This window comes from Macaca fascicularis, chromosome 2, assembly GCF_037993035.2.
Source record: "Macaca fascicularis isolate 582-1 chromosome 2, T2T-MFA8v1.1".
NCBI classification, from domain to species: Eukaryota; Metazoa; Chordata; class Mammalia; order Primates; family Cercopithecidae; genus Macaca; species Macaca fascicularis.
This window is the reverse complement of record NC_088376.1, coordinates 114,641,599-114,657,986: the sequence shown is the minus strand read 5'-3', so window position 1 is coordinate 114,657,986 and position 16,388 is coordinate 114,641,599. Positions and strand designations below refer to the sequence as shown.

Here is a 16,388-nt window from a genome sequence, read left to right as displayed (position 1 = left end):
TACAAGGTCAATGAAACAGGTCCCTCAACAAAAGAATGAAAGCAATCTCAATATGATTAGTATGGAATCCAACGGAAGGTATCCCTAATAACTTGTCTAAGCTATATATCTCTTGAATTCTGATTATGCTAGCAGTCAAAAACACTGCCCCACAGTATTTTTCCATTATCCCCCTTGGTATAACAAGTTGTGCAGCTAAGTTGCACACTGCAGGAAGCATCAGTTATATTACACTGTGTGAATGGCACCCCCAGGAGTTATGTGGTACACGACCAGCACCTCTCTCCTTAGAGCCCCCAAACCTCCAGTGCAGTGAACTGAGGTGGCCCCTTCTCACTTTATTCTTCCTTTATTGAAGACTCTCAGTAGAAGTAACTCCCTTGGGACCATGTGTATCCTTAGTACCCATCTCAATCTTTCCTGAGGCCCCAATGCACCTTGCAACACACGCAGAATGCCTTAAGGGGGTTCAGCCCCAGCCAACCGCTGCTACCACAGTCCCTGAAGCGATCCATGAACTGCGTGTACAAATCTCGCTGGATCTTGGAGAGCCGCACAAGGATCACATTTTCTTCCTTGGCAGGGAGATGAATCTTCAGCACAGTGTGGCCTCTCCTACGGAGGCAAACAGATCAGAAATGGCAAGGTAGTGTGGCCAGGAGGGGTCAGAGCAAGATAAAAACAGAGCCTTTTGCACTCCTACCACACCTCCCTCTTGAGGATCTCAACATGCACTGCAGCCTTGCAATAATGCAGAGCGGTTCAACAAGCAAGAAGAAACTCACCTTAAGGATGAAAACTAACACTAAGAGGCAGAGTGACCTGTCCCAGGTCATGTTTGACTGCATGACAGAGACAGGGGAACCTGAGGTTCTTACTTTAATTTGGGCTGCCTCTCTGAGCTTTCGCTCCATATGCCATCTCAACAAGGAAAAATGAGGGATCTGCTTTAGACTAGCCTAAAGTAAGTCAGCAGAATGGTACCTTTTTCTTGCTTCTCTCAGCAAGAGAGGTGTCTCCAGTACCTTTAAAGATAACTTTTGAGAGAAGCACTTCTAGGCCAAACTTTCAGAGAATTGAAACAGTGGATATCCACCATCTGCTAGCTTGTCACAGGAAGCAAAGTTTTACTACTGCCTCAGGGAAGGGGCCCTCCTACTCCAACATCCTATCCTATATAACAGGCTTGGCATGCCCTTGGCAACAGGGCCCTCTGAAAATTCAGGAAGCAGGACCCTGAGGATGGCTCACCTCTGCACAAAGCCCTCCAGAAGGCTGTGCAAGACATGGCTCCGGTACCGCATGAGACGGACGTCCTGAGGTGTGCTGTCAATACATTGCCCGTTCAGGATAGGGCGTTCAAACATGTTGCTGAACTCCTGCCGGGTGCCAAGGAAGTCTGGGCGCACAAAGTCCACCATGCACCAGTACTCAATGAGGTTGTTTTGCAGAGGGTACCCCGTCAGCACCACCCGGCGGCGAGAGCGGATATTCTTCAGAGCCTGTGAGGTGCTGGCCTGGCAGTTTTTGATGCGGTGTCCCTCATCACAGATTACTACATCAGGGCCAGGGCGGCATAAAGCCTTCTCAAACTCTAGGGAGGGAAGAGGATCCGGAGTCAGAGGGTGACAGGGCCTGCTCTTAGTCAATAATATGAGAAGTAGGGGTGCACCCTGGAGGAGACAGAAGAAATGAAGGAAGCAGGAAGCAAGAGTCAGCCCCCCTTGGTGAGAGGGTGCCAGCCATTCAAGCTCCTGGATATGACTGGTATGACTTGGTATGACGCTAATCTGGCAGTTGACTCTTGCAATAAATATCCCTTTCCCCTGTTCCTTTCCTTACTTTGTTTTTCTTTATGTGAAAAGTATAACTGACTTGCATTCCTAGGGCTTGGACCAACTGGGCAGCAGAGAGAGGGACCTTACAGAGTGCCAGCCTAGGATTAAAAATGCATCTGGATGAAACCAATGGGAATAATCCAGACACTTTAGTGGGCTCTCACCATTGCCAGCGTCTTGACTCCATCTGAAGGCTGGCTGGTAAGAGCTAGCTAAAGGACAGGGTCTTCCCGCAGTTATTCTCCAGTCATTGCTAAATGGCAAATTCATCCCAGCTCTACCATAGAAGCAAACCTAAAACAAACATAATCTCATAGATGAAGAGACTTATAAAGTGAAATGGCCTCTGAGCCCTTAAAAACTTTCTTTCGCAAATGAGCAAAGGCCCCTTAGAAGATGGAGTAGAATTAGAACTATGACAGGAATGGTTTTCACTAAAAGCAACTGGGATACATTCTTTTTTATAAATTCACAAACAATAGTATTACTACTTTGTCTTTATATTAGTGATTTAAACACTTTATATTTTCTTCATGCTTTCTCAGAACATCTCTAGAAAGTGGTAAAGGAAATGGTTACTATTCCAACTGTTCTGTGAGAGAAACAGGGACAGACGAACAGAGGAATAATCTCCCCCAAGCCAGTGTGTGGCCTGGCCTAACCATAACTGCACAGCTGGCAGAGAAAGCAGTACCTTCTAAGAGCCATTGGAAGTCATCCTACTCATCTTGGGAACCAGGATTTTTGATCCATGATAACAATTCACATCAATAATGCCCTTTACATCTGACTAGGTGCTATTAGTAGACATGATTTCTTTTTTCGTGAAACACCAACAAGAGTATTCCTGGGATAGGCTGCCCACCTCTCCGAAACTCCTGCTGCCGATCTTCCTCATCTAGATCAATGATGACTGGGTGAGAACGTTTCTTGGTTTTCTTCGGTCTACCTGTGGCAAATGATTTCTTCAGAGTGAGGAGTCTGTACATCTCGTACCCCATCAGTAGCACCCCACCCTCTGACACCCAATCAGCCATTACTTTAGCACGAGATGCCATCGTCCTGCAAGGTAAACAGAGAAAATTGTGTGAGATGTGAATTATATCTCAAGAATTATTGTTTCCACTGCTCCCAAGGAAGAATTGCTCACAATCAAAGCTGTGTTGATGTACATTCAGAACTTCTTATTACCAAAGATTTCATGTGGCAGCAAGCACAGGGCTAGCTAGCCTACCACCCAAGGACCTCCCATCATCTCAGAGAAACTAATTGCACTCAGGATGAACTGGATCATTGATGGTGGTTAAACAACAAGAAACATAGCAATTCAACTACATAAGGCAACAGAAAATGAAAATCCCCTTGGATATTCACGCATGACTACAACTCAACATTTGAAGGAGCATTTCAATCCCATGATAAATACAAGGTCACAGAAGGAAGGGCAACATTCTGCAGTTTACTTGCCTGGGCTCAAGTGAATAAAGAGCCACAAACAGTAAAGAGGAAAGAGAAGAGACCAGATGACCCTCAGTAAGTCACTCCACTTCCAAACACCAGAGCCCTCACTGTATTTCATTGATTGCATGTGGACTAAAAGTCCTGAAATCTAAGAAAGCAGAGCAACCACCTGAGGTCAACTCATCATCTCCTCATTTTTATGTGTGTGTCCAAACATCACAAAAGGCACCCTCTGCAAAAAATACAGTAAGTCTACCTTCTCAATTATCCATACCAATGAGGGGAAAGGTTAGCATATAGAGCTGGTTTGTTGAACCAAGAAATAGCTTTAGACTTTTGGAAATCAGGTTGACTTTATGGCATACATAGATAGATAATTTTATTTAAATCTAAAACAAAGCAAGGCTTACACCTTTCAAAGCTTTGGGAGTTGTACCATTAAAGGTCAACTGCAGACCAGTGCCTAAAAGAAGTGACTAATGATTAGGTTTTTAAGAAAAGTGAAATGTAATAAGTAAAAAATTAGACAGTAGAGGCCAGGCACGGTGGCTTACGCCCGTAATCCCAATACTCTGGGAGGACGAGGTGCGTGGATCACCTGAGGTCAAGAGTTCGAGACCAGCCTGGCTAACATGGCAAAACCCTGTCTCTACTAAAAATACAAAAATTAGCCGGACATGGTGGTGGGCGCCTGTAAACCCAGCTACTCGGGAGGCTGAGGCAGGAGAATCACTTGAACCCAGGAGGCGGAGGTTGCAGTGAACTGAGATCGCACCACTGCACTCCAGCCTGGGTGAAAGAGCAAGACTCCGTCTCAAAAAACAAAAAAAAAAAATCTGACAATGGAAAGATCCATTGTTTCGTGCTGAATTTTACTACAATATGCATGGGGAAAATATGACCATCCCCACATATTTTTCAAGATCTAAAAGCCTCCTAAAGCAGAACACAGGAAATTTCTCAGGCTACTTAACTCTGGCTTTCCTGAAAAGCTAGGTAGAGAAAAAAATGAGTAGCAAGAACAGAGAAAGTAACACATCAAGAAACCAAAACAAATCTGGATGCACAGGCTACATACTCAAAGAGACTGCCTTAACATCAGATCCCAGACAGAAGTCTAAAAGGAAAGGGGCAGAGAGGAAAGGGCAGGCCACCTACTTGTGCTCATCATTCAAGATGTGAACTTTAAAGAACCGAGGCTGGACTTCTTCAGGCTTGTTGTCAGCCGGGAGGGCTTCAGGAGGTGGAAGCCACATGTTGAACTCTGCCAGCCAATTCTGAAGAGTATTAACCTATTAGAAAGCCAAGTCCAAAAAGAGAGTTTTATGGAACAAACTCAGAGCTGAGCTCATCAAGCCTTTTGGTGCCCAGTAAAGGCATTAACGCAGAGCTCTTCAGAGGAGTGACTTAAGTGGTGCCTTCCCAAAAACTCTTACCGGCACAATGGCAAGGACTGTTTTGGCTGGCGTGTGGCGGAAGAGGACATCGACGAAAGAGATCACTTGCAAAGTTTTCCCCAGACCCATGCTGTGGGCCAGAATACAGCCAAAGCCACTGCTGGTCTTAAACCTCTCCAGGGATTCCACCAAGTTATCATAAAGGAACCGGATTCCGCCAATCTGACAAGGGACAAAGACAAATGTCAGAGGGGCTCAAAAAGATGAGGGCTCCAGTTTTTACTCACTTTGTAATTAGTAAGAATTAAGTAAATGAGAAGGCATTATAATAGATAGCAGGTGTGGATGGCCATAGAAGATTCCCTGTACCTTGACTGGTCTATTTGCTGGTGACAGTCCTCTTGGAAAAAACAGAAAAGCATTCACTAGTACAGTGTAATGCCCCATGTAATGCATGAATCAGTAGTGTCAAATTCCTGACAGGATCTTTCAGTCAGTCTGGTTTCCCTCAGCGTTGGGAAGCTCACCCTCTTAAGGCAGCCCATTCCATAGGAGTAGTTTTTTTTGTTTTTGTTTTTGTTTTTGAGACAGAGTCTCGCTCTGTCACCCAGGTTGGAGTGCAATGGTGCGATCTCAGCTCACTGCGACCTCCCATCTCCCAGGTTCAAGCAATTCTCCTGCCTCAGCCTCCAGAGTAGCTGAGACTACAGGTATGCACCACCATGCCCACCTAATTTTTGTATTCTTAGTAGAGACGGGGTTTCACCATGTTGGCCAGGATGGTCTCAATCTCCTGCCCTGGTGATCTGCCCACCTCGGCCTCCCAAAGTGCTGGGATTACAGGTGTGAGCCACCACGCCCGGCCTGTTAAAGAGTTCTTAAGGCTGGGCTCGATGGCTCATGTCTGTAATCCTAGACCTTTGGGAGGCCAAGGTGTGCAGATTACCTGAGGTTGAGAGTTCAAGACCATCCTGGCAAACATGGTGAAACCCCGTCTTTACTAAAAATACAAACGATTAGCCGGGTACAGTGGCACACAACTATAATCCCAGTTACTTGGGAGGCTGAGGCAGGAGAATCATTGAGCCTGGGAGGCAGAGATTGCAATGAGCCAAGATTGTGCCACTGCACTCCAGCCTGGGCTACACAGCGAGACTTCATCTCAAAAACAACAACAACAGCAGCAGAGTTTTTAAGCTGAGTTATGCACAATAGCCAAAATATGTAATCAACGCAAGTGTCCATCAGTGGAAGAAAGGATAAAGAAAATGTGGTGCCTATGCACAATGGAATATTATTCAGCCATGAAAAATGAAATCCTGTTATTTGCAGCAACATGGATGGAAGTGGAGGTCATTATGTTAAATGAAACCCGCCAGGCACAGAAAGACAAGTATCACACATTCTCACACATGTGGGAGAGCTAAAAAAGTCAATCTCATGGAAGTAGAAAATAGAATGGTAATTACCAGAGGCTGGGAAGGGAGAGGAGGGGGAGGAAGAGACGTTGGTTAATGGGTACAAAAATACAGTTACTAGGTCAGGCACGGTGGCTCATGCCTGTAATCCTAATGCTTTGGGAGGCCAAGGCAGGAGGATCACTTGAGCTCAGGAGTTCAAAAACAGACTAGGCAACACAGTGAGACCTCGTCTCTACAAGAAAATTAAAAATTAGCTGGGCTTGGTGGCATGAGGCTATAGTCCCAGTTATTCAGGCTGAGTTGGAGGATCACCTGAGCCCAGGAAGTGAAGGCTGCAGGGAGTCATAATCACTGCACTCCAGCCTGGGCGACAGTGCAAGAGTCTGTCTCAAAAACAAAAAGTTCTCAGCCAGGCACAATGGCTTACGCCTGTTATCCCAGCACTTGGGGAGGCTGAGGCGGGTGGATCACTTGAGCTCAGGAATTCAAGATCAGCTTGAGCAACATGGTGAAACCTCATCTCTACAAAAAAAAAAAAAAAATTAGCTGGGTGTGGTGGTATAGGCCTATAATCCCAGCTACCTGGGAGGCTGAGGAGGGAGGATCACTTAAGCCAGGGAGGTCAAGGCTGCAACGAGCAGACATTGTGCCACTGCACTCCAGCCTCAGCAACAGAGCAAGACCCTGTCTCAGAAAAAAAAAAAAAAAAGTTCTTAATTGTAAACTGAGTCAATGTCTGTCTTCATGGAACTTTTACTCACCAGTCCTGGTTCCAGGGTCTGGATCAACACAAACTACTCTACTCCCTCCTATCAGAAAGTCCCTCCATCTTCTGACTCTCACATCTCTTCTAGATACAGACCTTCCTAATCAAAGCACTGCTCGCCAGAGACCACCTCAGTCATGGGATCCCACAGAAAGAGGCTCAAATTATTAGGTCAAGAGATCCAGTGCTTTCTACGGGGCAGGGCAAACCTGAAGCTTGTCTCTTCCCTTTCCCCATCCCTTCCTATTCATCAGGAATCCTGAAGCATCAACTGCTGGAAGGAAGTAGCAGGTCTTTTCAATAGCTGAACAAGCTGCTCTTGGTACCAAACAAGTACTTCACAGGCTGTGACGCTAATAACCACCAGCAGGCAATGTTCATAACAAGGAAACAAAAAGAAAAAGGAGAAACAGTCAAGGTTTGCTGTACCTGATGAGGTTTCACAGCCCGTGCCAACTGTGGGGCAAGGAAGACATTTTCCTCCTCTGGAGGGTGGTTTAGGTTGACAAGGACCCGCCCAAGGGCATCACGCTGGTTTAAGACATCATTGACATGGGTGCCACCCTTCTCTTCTTCCTCATCGTCTTCACTGACAGACTCACTGCTGTCCACAATATGCAGAGTGTCCTCCTCTCCAGAGCTCAGTTCTATCACCTCTGAGACAGCAAAAAAAGCAAAACCAAAAATCCATGGAGTGAAGATAATTTACTGCACACAGTCAGAGCAGAAGACTACAGAAACTTAAAGTTAGAACTTCTCATCACTTATTAAAATTTTGACTTTTACTATTTCTCTCTTTCAGCTCAAGTTAAGACAAGCAAAAAACTTATATTTACCAATGAGACACAGGGAAATTAGTCAAAGCCACATCCCAAACTGAATGAGGAAGGACTGGACTCTTTTCAAAGTACAGTCAATCTCAGCATGAACACCAGGTCGGGAGAAAGGGAGGCACCTGGTTTCATCTTACCATCTCGACTGCTTTTTTCATCCTCACTGCCACTGCTACTGTCCAAACAAATGACTTCCTGGGCCAAGACCCGAGGAGGCAGTTGGGGACCATCACTTGCTCTTAAAGCAATTTCCTCTAGGAAAAGCAAAATGGAAGGGAACGATGTCAAGACCACATTCGGCTCTAACATATTTCCCAAAACAATTCACCACCCCTTTTCTTTTATAGCTCTCTTGGGGAGTATCCACCAAGAAGAGAAACAGAGCCCATCTCAAAAACCTCAGCCCTCCTTCCAAATTCCCTTTCTCTACTGGTTTTTTCTTCCTGCTATCCACCTGACCACTAGAAAAGGTCCCAATCTTTTGGCAAGTTAAAATCCAAAGTTAAGAGAAAAAATCTAGATAAAAACCTATTTAAAGAGTACATTTTTATTCATTTTAGCTTTTTAGATGATTTTCTTCTGATTGTGTGCTCTCAAGAAGCTGAATGACTTTAAAGGATTCCTGAGAGGCCACAATCATTTTATTTTTATTTATTTATGTATTTATTTTTGAGATGGAGTCTCACTCTGTCGCCTAGGTTGAAGTACAGTGGCGCAATCTCAGCTCACTGCAACCTCCACCTCCCTGGTTCAAGCTATTCCCCCTGCCTCAGCCTACTAGTAGCTGGGATTACAGGTGCACGCCACCATACCTGGCGAATTTTTTTTTTTGTATTTTTAGTAGAGATGGGGTTTCACCATGTTGGCCAGACTGGTCTCAAACTCCTGACCTCAGGCAATCCGCCTGCCTCAGCCTCCCATAGTGCTGGGATTACAGGCGTGAGCCACAGCGCCCAGCCAAGAGGCCACAATCTTATTCCAGATCTGCTTTTGACCACTGTGTGCACCTAGGGCTTCTTCCTCCTGAAGCAAAGGGCCTTCCCTGCCATGTCCACTGCTTACCAGGGAGGAATTCCAGCGGAACAGTAGGAATAGGGGCTGCATAATCTTTCCTCTGCTGCTCCAGGCGCTTCCTTCTTTCCAACTCTTCTTGCTGTGCTGCTTTGGTAACAGGCTCCAATTGATCCTCCCGGAGTAGCTTTCTAAACATTCACATAAGAGACAGCACTTGGGTTCAATTAAGATTTGGGCAATGTAATGGCAAGCTAAAGAGAGAAATAGCCATTGCTGATCTCAGAGAGTTGAGGCAGGAGAAAGAGAAGCCACATCAGCCTCACCACACCCATGCAAGGAACAGCATTAAGAAAATAGGACATCAAGCTCAGATGGCTCTAGAAAAACATACTTTCCATATTATTTAACTCCCTGACAGATGCCCCTGCCAACTCATCTCTCCACATAACAGATCAAGAATAAACTAGAGTAATATTTGATTCACGAAGCTGAAAAGCAGTATTAAAAATAGTGTTGTTGGCCAGGCGCAGTGGTTCACGCCTATAATCCCAGCACTTTAGAGACTGAGGCAAGTGGATCACCTGAGGTCAGGAGTTCGAGCCCAGCCTGGTCAACATGGCAAAACCCCGTCTCTACTAAAAATACAAAAATTAGCCAGGTGTGGTGGTGCACACCTGTAGTCCCAGCTACTCAGGAGGCTGAGGCAGGAGAATCGCTTGAACCTGGGAGGCAGAGGTTGCAATGAGCCAAGATTACACCACTGCACTCCAGCCTGGGTGACAGAGTGAGACTTCATCTCAAGAAAAAAAATAATAATAATAGTATTGTCATGTAGAAAAGAAACTAGGATTGGCCGGGCACAGTGGCTCATGCCTGAAATCCCAGCACTTTGGGAGGCGAAGGTGGGCAGTTCACTTGAAGCCAGGTGTTCCAGACCAGTTGAACCAACATGGCAAAATCCTGTCTCTACTACAAATACAAAAATTAGCCAGGGGTGGTGGCGGATACCTGTGGTTCCAGCTACCCAGGAGGTTGAAGCACAAGAATTGCTAGAACACGGGAGGTGGGGGTTACAGTGAGCCGAGACTGCGCCACTGCACTCCAGCATGGGCAACAGAGAGAGACTTTATCTCAAAAAAATGAAAGAAAAGAAATTTAAAAAAAAGAAAAGAAACTAAATTTACAGGGATTTTATATTATTTTCAAACTCAGAGTAATATTTCAAGTTGTCATTATTGTTATTCTTTTTTAAGTGGAGGCAGAAGGAGAAAAAGATATCACTGATTTCCTTTCAATGGCACATATTGTTATTTGATAGAAGGAAGAACTGTTGGGGATTTGGACAGTTAAAGAAGTTCACATTTTTGCTCTTAGAAGGAGCCTTGCTTTGGGTCAGACAGTCCTCTACCATTAGAATTTGACATCTAAGAAGATGAGAACTCAACTTGTAAAGTCTTGTTTTGAGACATAAGAAAAATAGAGGAAAAACCGGAAAGTCCAGCTGAGAGCACCTTATCATCTTTGGGCTGCCACCTGGGGTCTCCAGAGAGTAGAACACCCTCCCACAGTGGTCAAGGCCTTTCTCATTCTCCCTACAGTCCTCTGAAAGCCCAAGTCCAGTGATCCTGAGCTGCACCTTCACTATTAATGGAGACACACACTTGACACTTTTCTCCTTTGGAGAGAGAATTCTCCTTCCCAAATCAGTCTTTCTGCTATTGACAGCCTTAAGATGAAGGTAAAACCTCTATTCCCTTCCCTCTCCTCTTACACAGAGCACAGCTCACCGTATGTTTCTTCTCATGTGGGAGGGCTTCTGAGCTCTCTTCTTTTTGGGGTCCTCTGAGACTAGGTTCTTGCCTTGGTGGTGCCTAAGCTGCTCTGAAGGCTCAGACTGAGATGAGGTAGTTGAAGTGCACCGCGGTGGCTGCTGCCCATCTTCTCCCAACTGGGCATGCTCAGTGCCACACATGCCTTCCAGGGATGGGTCTGAAAAAACAAAGGGAAAGACATTGCTTTACAGGGGTGAGGGGGAATGAGTTTTGATGCCAGACACACCTGGGTTCAAATCTCAACTCAGCAACTTATTAGCTGGGAGTCTAAGGCAAATTATTTATATCTCTCTGAACATCAGTGGATGTATCTACAAAATGAGGATAGTGAGGCCCATACCTCAGAGCTATTGTGAGGACTGAATAGTGTGCATGCCTAGAACCAAGCCTGGCCCAGAGTAAGCCCACAACAAATGATAGCCATCACTCTTACTATAGTTTAGTGCTATGATCAGAGTGAGGAAGTTTCATGGCCTCAGAATGCTCAGAAAGGGACAATCTGAGCAGCCGGGCTCCAAATATAGCTCATAATCAGTTGTATGACTTTAAGCAAGTCCATTCACCTCTCATCTGCCAACAGGGACAATATTACTCCTTTTAGTGTCGTAAAGCATTCACTCATTCAAACTTGCCAGTCATTTCATGAGGGCTTATGGCAAGCACTATCCTAGATGCTTCAAGGGATATTTCTAAGACTCCTTCCCTTCAAGAAGTTTAGAAGGTTTTGTAAGACTCCTTCCCTTCAAGAAGTTTGTGTTCTGCTTAGGGAGACAGGGCACGTACACACACAGACTCAACATGGCAAGGTGTGCTAAATATCACAGGAAGGGCAGATCAACAGATATAAAGAACTTTAAGGTTGACGACATCACAGGAATTTGAAAGACACTAATACATGTGATGATCATGCAGGAACTATATGGGAGGTAAAATGTGAGTCAGGCCTTGAAAGATAAGCAGAATGTCTAAAGGTAATACCTTAAAAGATAGTTGGGGGCCGGGCGTGGTGGCTCATGCCTGTAATCCCAACACTTTGAGAGGCTGAGGCGGGAGGATCACCTGAGGTCAGGAGTTCGAGACCAGCCTGGCAAACATGGCAAAACCCAGTCTCTACTAAAAATACAAAAATTAACCAGGCATGGTGGCAGGTGCCTGTAATCCCAGCTACTCGGGAGGCTGAGGCAGGAGAATCACTTGAACCCAGGAGGTGGAGGTTGCAGTGAGCCAAGATCACACCACTGCACTCCAGCCTGGGCGACAGAGTGAGACTCCGTCTATTAAAAAACACACACAAAAAAGGTTGGGGGTCCAGGGAAGATTCCTGATAGCAGGAATGTCATTTGTAACATCCAGTACCAGCAAGGATTGGGGTTGGAGTAGGCGAATCCATGTACACACCCCTGTCCTCAGCCTGCTGAGTAGCATTCTGTTCAATGGGTAGACAGGCTTTGAGAGTCACATAGACCACAAGCCTGTCCCCAAATTCGTCAGAGCTTCCCAGACATAAGCACTACACAACCAAAAGGTCTTTCCCAAAGGTAACAGGAATTCAGAACTAGAATATAAATGCCAGAACTGAGGTGCTCTAGACAATGCCATTTGGATCTTAGGCAGGAAGGAACCAGGAGCTTTGTGGGGTTTTTCTGTTAGTTTTTTTTTTTTTTTTTGAGGGGTGCAGTCAGGGGGCTGGTGGCTTATTGTTTGCTTTTAACTATAGACTTTATTTGGATTTCACCAGTTTTCCATTAATATCCTTTTTCTGTTACAGGATCCCATCCAGGATACCATGTTGCATTTAGCTGTCATATCACCTTAGTCTCCCCTAAACTATGGCAGCTTCTCAGTCTATTCTGGTCTCTCATGACTGTAACACTATTTTTTAGAGATAGGGTCTTGCTCTGATGCCCAATCACAGCTCACTGTAGCCTCAAACTCCTGGGCTCAAGAGATCTCCCAGTCTCGGCCTCTCAGGTAGCTGGGACTACAGGTGCACGCCATCACACCCAGCTAATTTTTTTTTTTCTTTTTTGTAGAGACAAGGTCTCGATATGTTGGCCAGGCTCATTTCAAACTCCTGGACTCAAGTGATCCTCCTGCCTCACATTTCCAATGTGCTTGGAGTATAGCCATGAGCCACTGCACCAAGCCTTACCCACTAATTTTAACGTTCATCAATGGGTCTTACCTAGAACTAATTATTATTGTAGTATGTTAATGGTGGTTTTCTATTTTCCTCTTTCCTTCTACATTTATTATTTGGAATTTTTCTGTAAGGAAGAATTGTCCTATTGATTGATTGATTGATTGATTGGAGATGGAGTTTCGCTCTTGTTGCCCAGGCTGGAGTACAATGATGCGATCTCGGCTCACCTCAACCTCCACCTCCCAGGTTCAAGCGATTCTTCTGTCTCAGCCTCCCAAGTAGCTGGGATTACAGGCATGCACCACCACGCCCAGCTAATTTTGTATTTTTAGTAGAGACGGGGTGTCTCCATGTTGGTCAGGCTGGTCTCGAACTCCCAACCTGAAGTGATCCGTCCACCTCGGCCTCCCAAAGTGCTGGGATTACAGGCGTGAGCCACTGTGCCCGGCCTCCCATTTATTTATTTATTCAATTTTTTTTTCTATGAGTATGCAGTCAAGGGTCTTTGGGGTAAGAAACATTCAACCTGAGAGCCTTTGGTAAAGAGACGTCGGGCTGTCATTAAGTCTTGATGAATGAACCTGTAGGCTGATGTCCCTAGGCCAAAAGAATGATGTACCATGGGTCATCATCATCCTATGCACTCAGTCACTACTAAGAAATAACATATGGGCTGTCTCACCACTCACTGGCTGAATCAGGCAATCATGAGTATCCATGTTACTGCTCACCTTCCATAGCTTGGTATGGCCTCCTCCTTGTCATATTACTACTCCAGCTTCCTTATGGTCCCTTTCAGATTGATGCCAGATTCTAGAACAGCATGAAGTTCAAAACTAATGTTTGCTAAGAGTTAACATGGCATAGGGGTGCAGTAAGGACACTGGAACCAGACCGATGGAGTGTGAACTCCAGCTATGCCCCTTATTATACCTTTCTGTTCATGTTTATAAAGGGACTGGAGGAGAACAATTGTAGTAACCTCTAAGGGTTGTGGTGATGATTTTATGAGATAGCCTAAATTAAGAACTAAAACAGGCCAAGTGTGGCTCACGCCTGTAATCCCAGCACTTTGGGAGGCCATGGTCGGGGAACAGCTTAAGCCCAGGAGTTTGAGACCAGCCTGGGCAACATAGCAAAACCCCATCTCTACAAAAAAAAAAAAAAAAAAAAAGAAATTAAATTAAATTAAAATGAGCATGGTGGCATGCGCTTATAGTCCCAGCTACTCAAGAGGCTAAGACGGGAGGATTGCTTAAGCTTGGGAGGTGGAGGCTGCAGTGAGCCATGATCACACCACTCACTGTACTGCATGCAGCCTGGGCAACAGAGCAAGACCCTATCTAAAAAAAAAAAAAAAAAAAGAAAGAAAGAAAGAAAGAACTAAAACAGTGCCTGCCACATAGTAAACACTACATTTAAAAAACAAATAAACAAACAAAAAACAGCTGCTGCTTTTACTATGACTACTACTACTCCAGGTATGAGGTATGGATTTAGTTTTTTACATTGCCTCCTTTCTCCCTTATAATAACTCTACAAGAGTTTTGCTCCCCTAATTCTAAACATGAGAATTTTTGCTCCCCTCTTTTTTTTTTTTTTTTTTTGAGATGGAGTCTCGCTGTGTCACCCAGGCTGGAGTGCTGTGTGGCGCAATCTCAGTTCACTGTAAGCTCTGCCTCCCGGGTTCACGCCATTCTCCTGCCTCAGCCTTCTGAGTAGCTGGGACTACAGGCACCAGCCAATACGCCCGGCTAATTTTTTAATATTTTTAGTAGAGATGGGTTTCACCATGTTAGCCAGGATGGTCTTGATCTCCTGACCTCGTGATCCACCCGCCTTGGCCTCCCAAAGTGCTGGGATTACAGGCGTAAGCCACTACGCTTAGACTTTGCTCCCCTAATTCTAAATATAAGACACTGAAGCCCTGAAAAGTTAAAAATACTTGCCCATGGGAATATAAGAAATAAGCAGAAAAACAGGAGCAGGCAGTTAAAAGTATGAGCTTTGCATTCAGGCAGTGCTGCCTTTAAATCCTGTAGCTCTATGTTTACAGACGCAACTTCTCTGAGCCACAGTTTCCACATCTGCAAAATAGGGATGTCAACGGTTTTCTTGTGGAAGATAGTATTCTTCAAACCCTTGTCTGCCTAACGCCGTGGAATTCCATACTCCCAACCACATTGAACGGTCTGGGAGCATGCAAAGCTCGGGGGCCTTGGTCAGACATGCTAACATTTGTGTGAGAATTCAAATCTCAACTATATATTCTAATCAAAGATCAGAAATAAGAAAGCAAAGGGGGAAGCAGAAATGACATGTGCAAACTGCATCTTGTCACAAAATCAATGTTTCTTACACACACACATACTGCCTCCATGAAATTGTAGACTACACTTTCACGTTAAACCTCTCCATGTGAGACTACTACAAACCAGCCACTGTTGCCTCTCCTGCTCCCTGCTTTCAATTTAGCCCAATACACATATGAGCATCTGCTAGGTACCAGGCCCTGTGCCAAGGCACAGTGGAACAGACCACATGGGGAAACACATATGCTATATGGAAAGTGCCCAAGAGCAATAACACTTGAGGAAAAGACACCAAATCCAGGCTTACTGGCTGGGCATTGGGGCGCTTCCTTGGGAAGACCGAGACCTGGTCTTCAAAATGAAGGAAGTAAAGCAGCAACAGGAAGGACCTTCCAACCCAAGAACCACTTTCCTGTGCCTTTCCTAGAGCTCCGCATCCAAGGGAGACTTAGGTGAGGATCTAAGATCCTTCTCTGTATGCTGGTACAGAAGTCAACCCCAGTCCTGGGGAAGACTACTCCCAAACCTCTCCTTCCTGGCATTCTACTTTCCACTGTCCTAGTGTTTGGGTGGAGAGGGGAGGCTAATGTGGTTAGAGTAAAAGTGGACAGATGGGTGGGTCTCACATGTGGATGCCCAGGATGATTCACTCCCCTGCAGCAGCACTGGCAGCAACTTCCTTGGCCCTCAACTGAGAGAAGGTTTCAGGTAGACAGCTTTTGCTTTTCGAAAAGCAGAGGGGACACGGTCAAGAAAGGCATCAGACAAGAAATGCTCATGATGGGACACTGCAATACCATTAACATAAGCAAGAGTTTAAAATGTCACACTCCCTTCTCCATTGCCACCGGTCTGTAGTAGGCCTACCACAAAAAGCCTCCCAAAGAAAGCAGAGCCTAGGGTGGCAAGCAGCACTAGGAATGTACTGTGTGTGTAAGCCTTGGCTCACGGACATGTTCTACCTGCTGAGGAAACAAAGTGCCATTGCTTATGTGCCCAGCCAGACATGAGAACTAAAAGAGAAGTTTCAAAATAGAGCTCCAAGTCTGACTAGTTGCCCTCCCAAATTCACTAACCTCTTCAAACAGTGCTCTCCAATTTCCATCTGAAACATCATAGGAGAAAGTTCAGCAATTCCCTGTTTTCCTTTAAAAGAACTATCACTCTTTCAGGCCCCCTACCCTTCCAAAGACCTAACACTTCCACAGCATTTCACATAATACTGCTGTCAACTTCTTCCTACTTCACAGCCCTGAATTCTTCCCTCCTAAAAGGGGAGGCCATCAAATTCCTCCTCCCAAACAAACAGTTGGCTGGGCAGCAGACTCCCCAAGAGGGGATATCCACTGCTAAATGACTACTTCCACCAAT

At 45.3% G+C, this 16,388-nt stretch overlaps 1 protein-coding gene across 9 annotated transcripts in view; it reads right to left on the bottom strand.

Moving 5' to 3' along the window:
- LOC102125569 (RAD54 like 2) overlaps positions 1-16,388 on the bottom strand; it is a 166,717-nt gene that overhangs the window by 60,890 nt on the left and 89,439 nt on the right. For all 9 annotated transcript variants that reach the window (XR_012431228.1, XR_006696088.3, XM_045386176.3 and 6 more), the window contains 9 exons: positions 10,518-10,719; positions 8,779-8,918; positions 7,854-7,970; positions 7,313-7,539; positions 4,736-4,918; positions 4,458-4,591; positions 2,704-2,900; positions 1,252-1,594; positions 438-615 (listed from right to left, as the gene is read on the bottom strand). Coding sequence is in view for 7 of the 9 variants with exons in the window: in XM_045386176.3 (XP_045242111.1) it covers positions 438-615; positions 1,252-1,594; positions 2,704-2,900; positions 4,458-4,591; positions 4,736-4,918; positions 7,313-7,539; positions 7,854-7,970; positions 8,779-8,918; positions 10,518-10,719 (1,721 nt within the window). In the remaining 2 variants the exon portion in view is untranslated. The remainder of the gene's footprint in view (positions 1-437; positions 616-1,251; positions 1,595-2,703; positions 2,901-4,457; positions 4,592-4,735; positions 4,919-7,312; positions 7,540-7,853; positions 7,971-8,778; positions 8,919-10,517; positions 10,720-16,388) is intronic.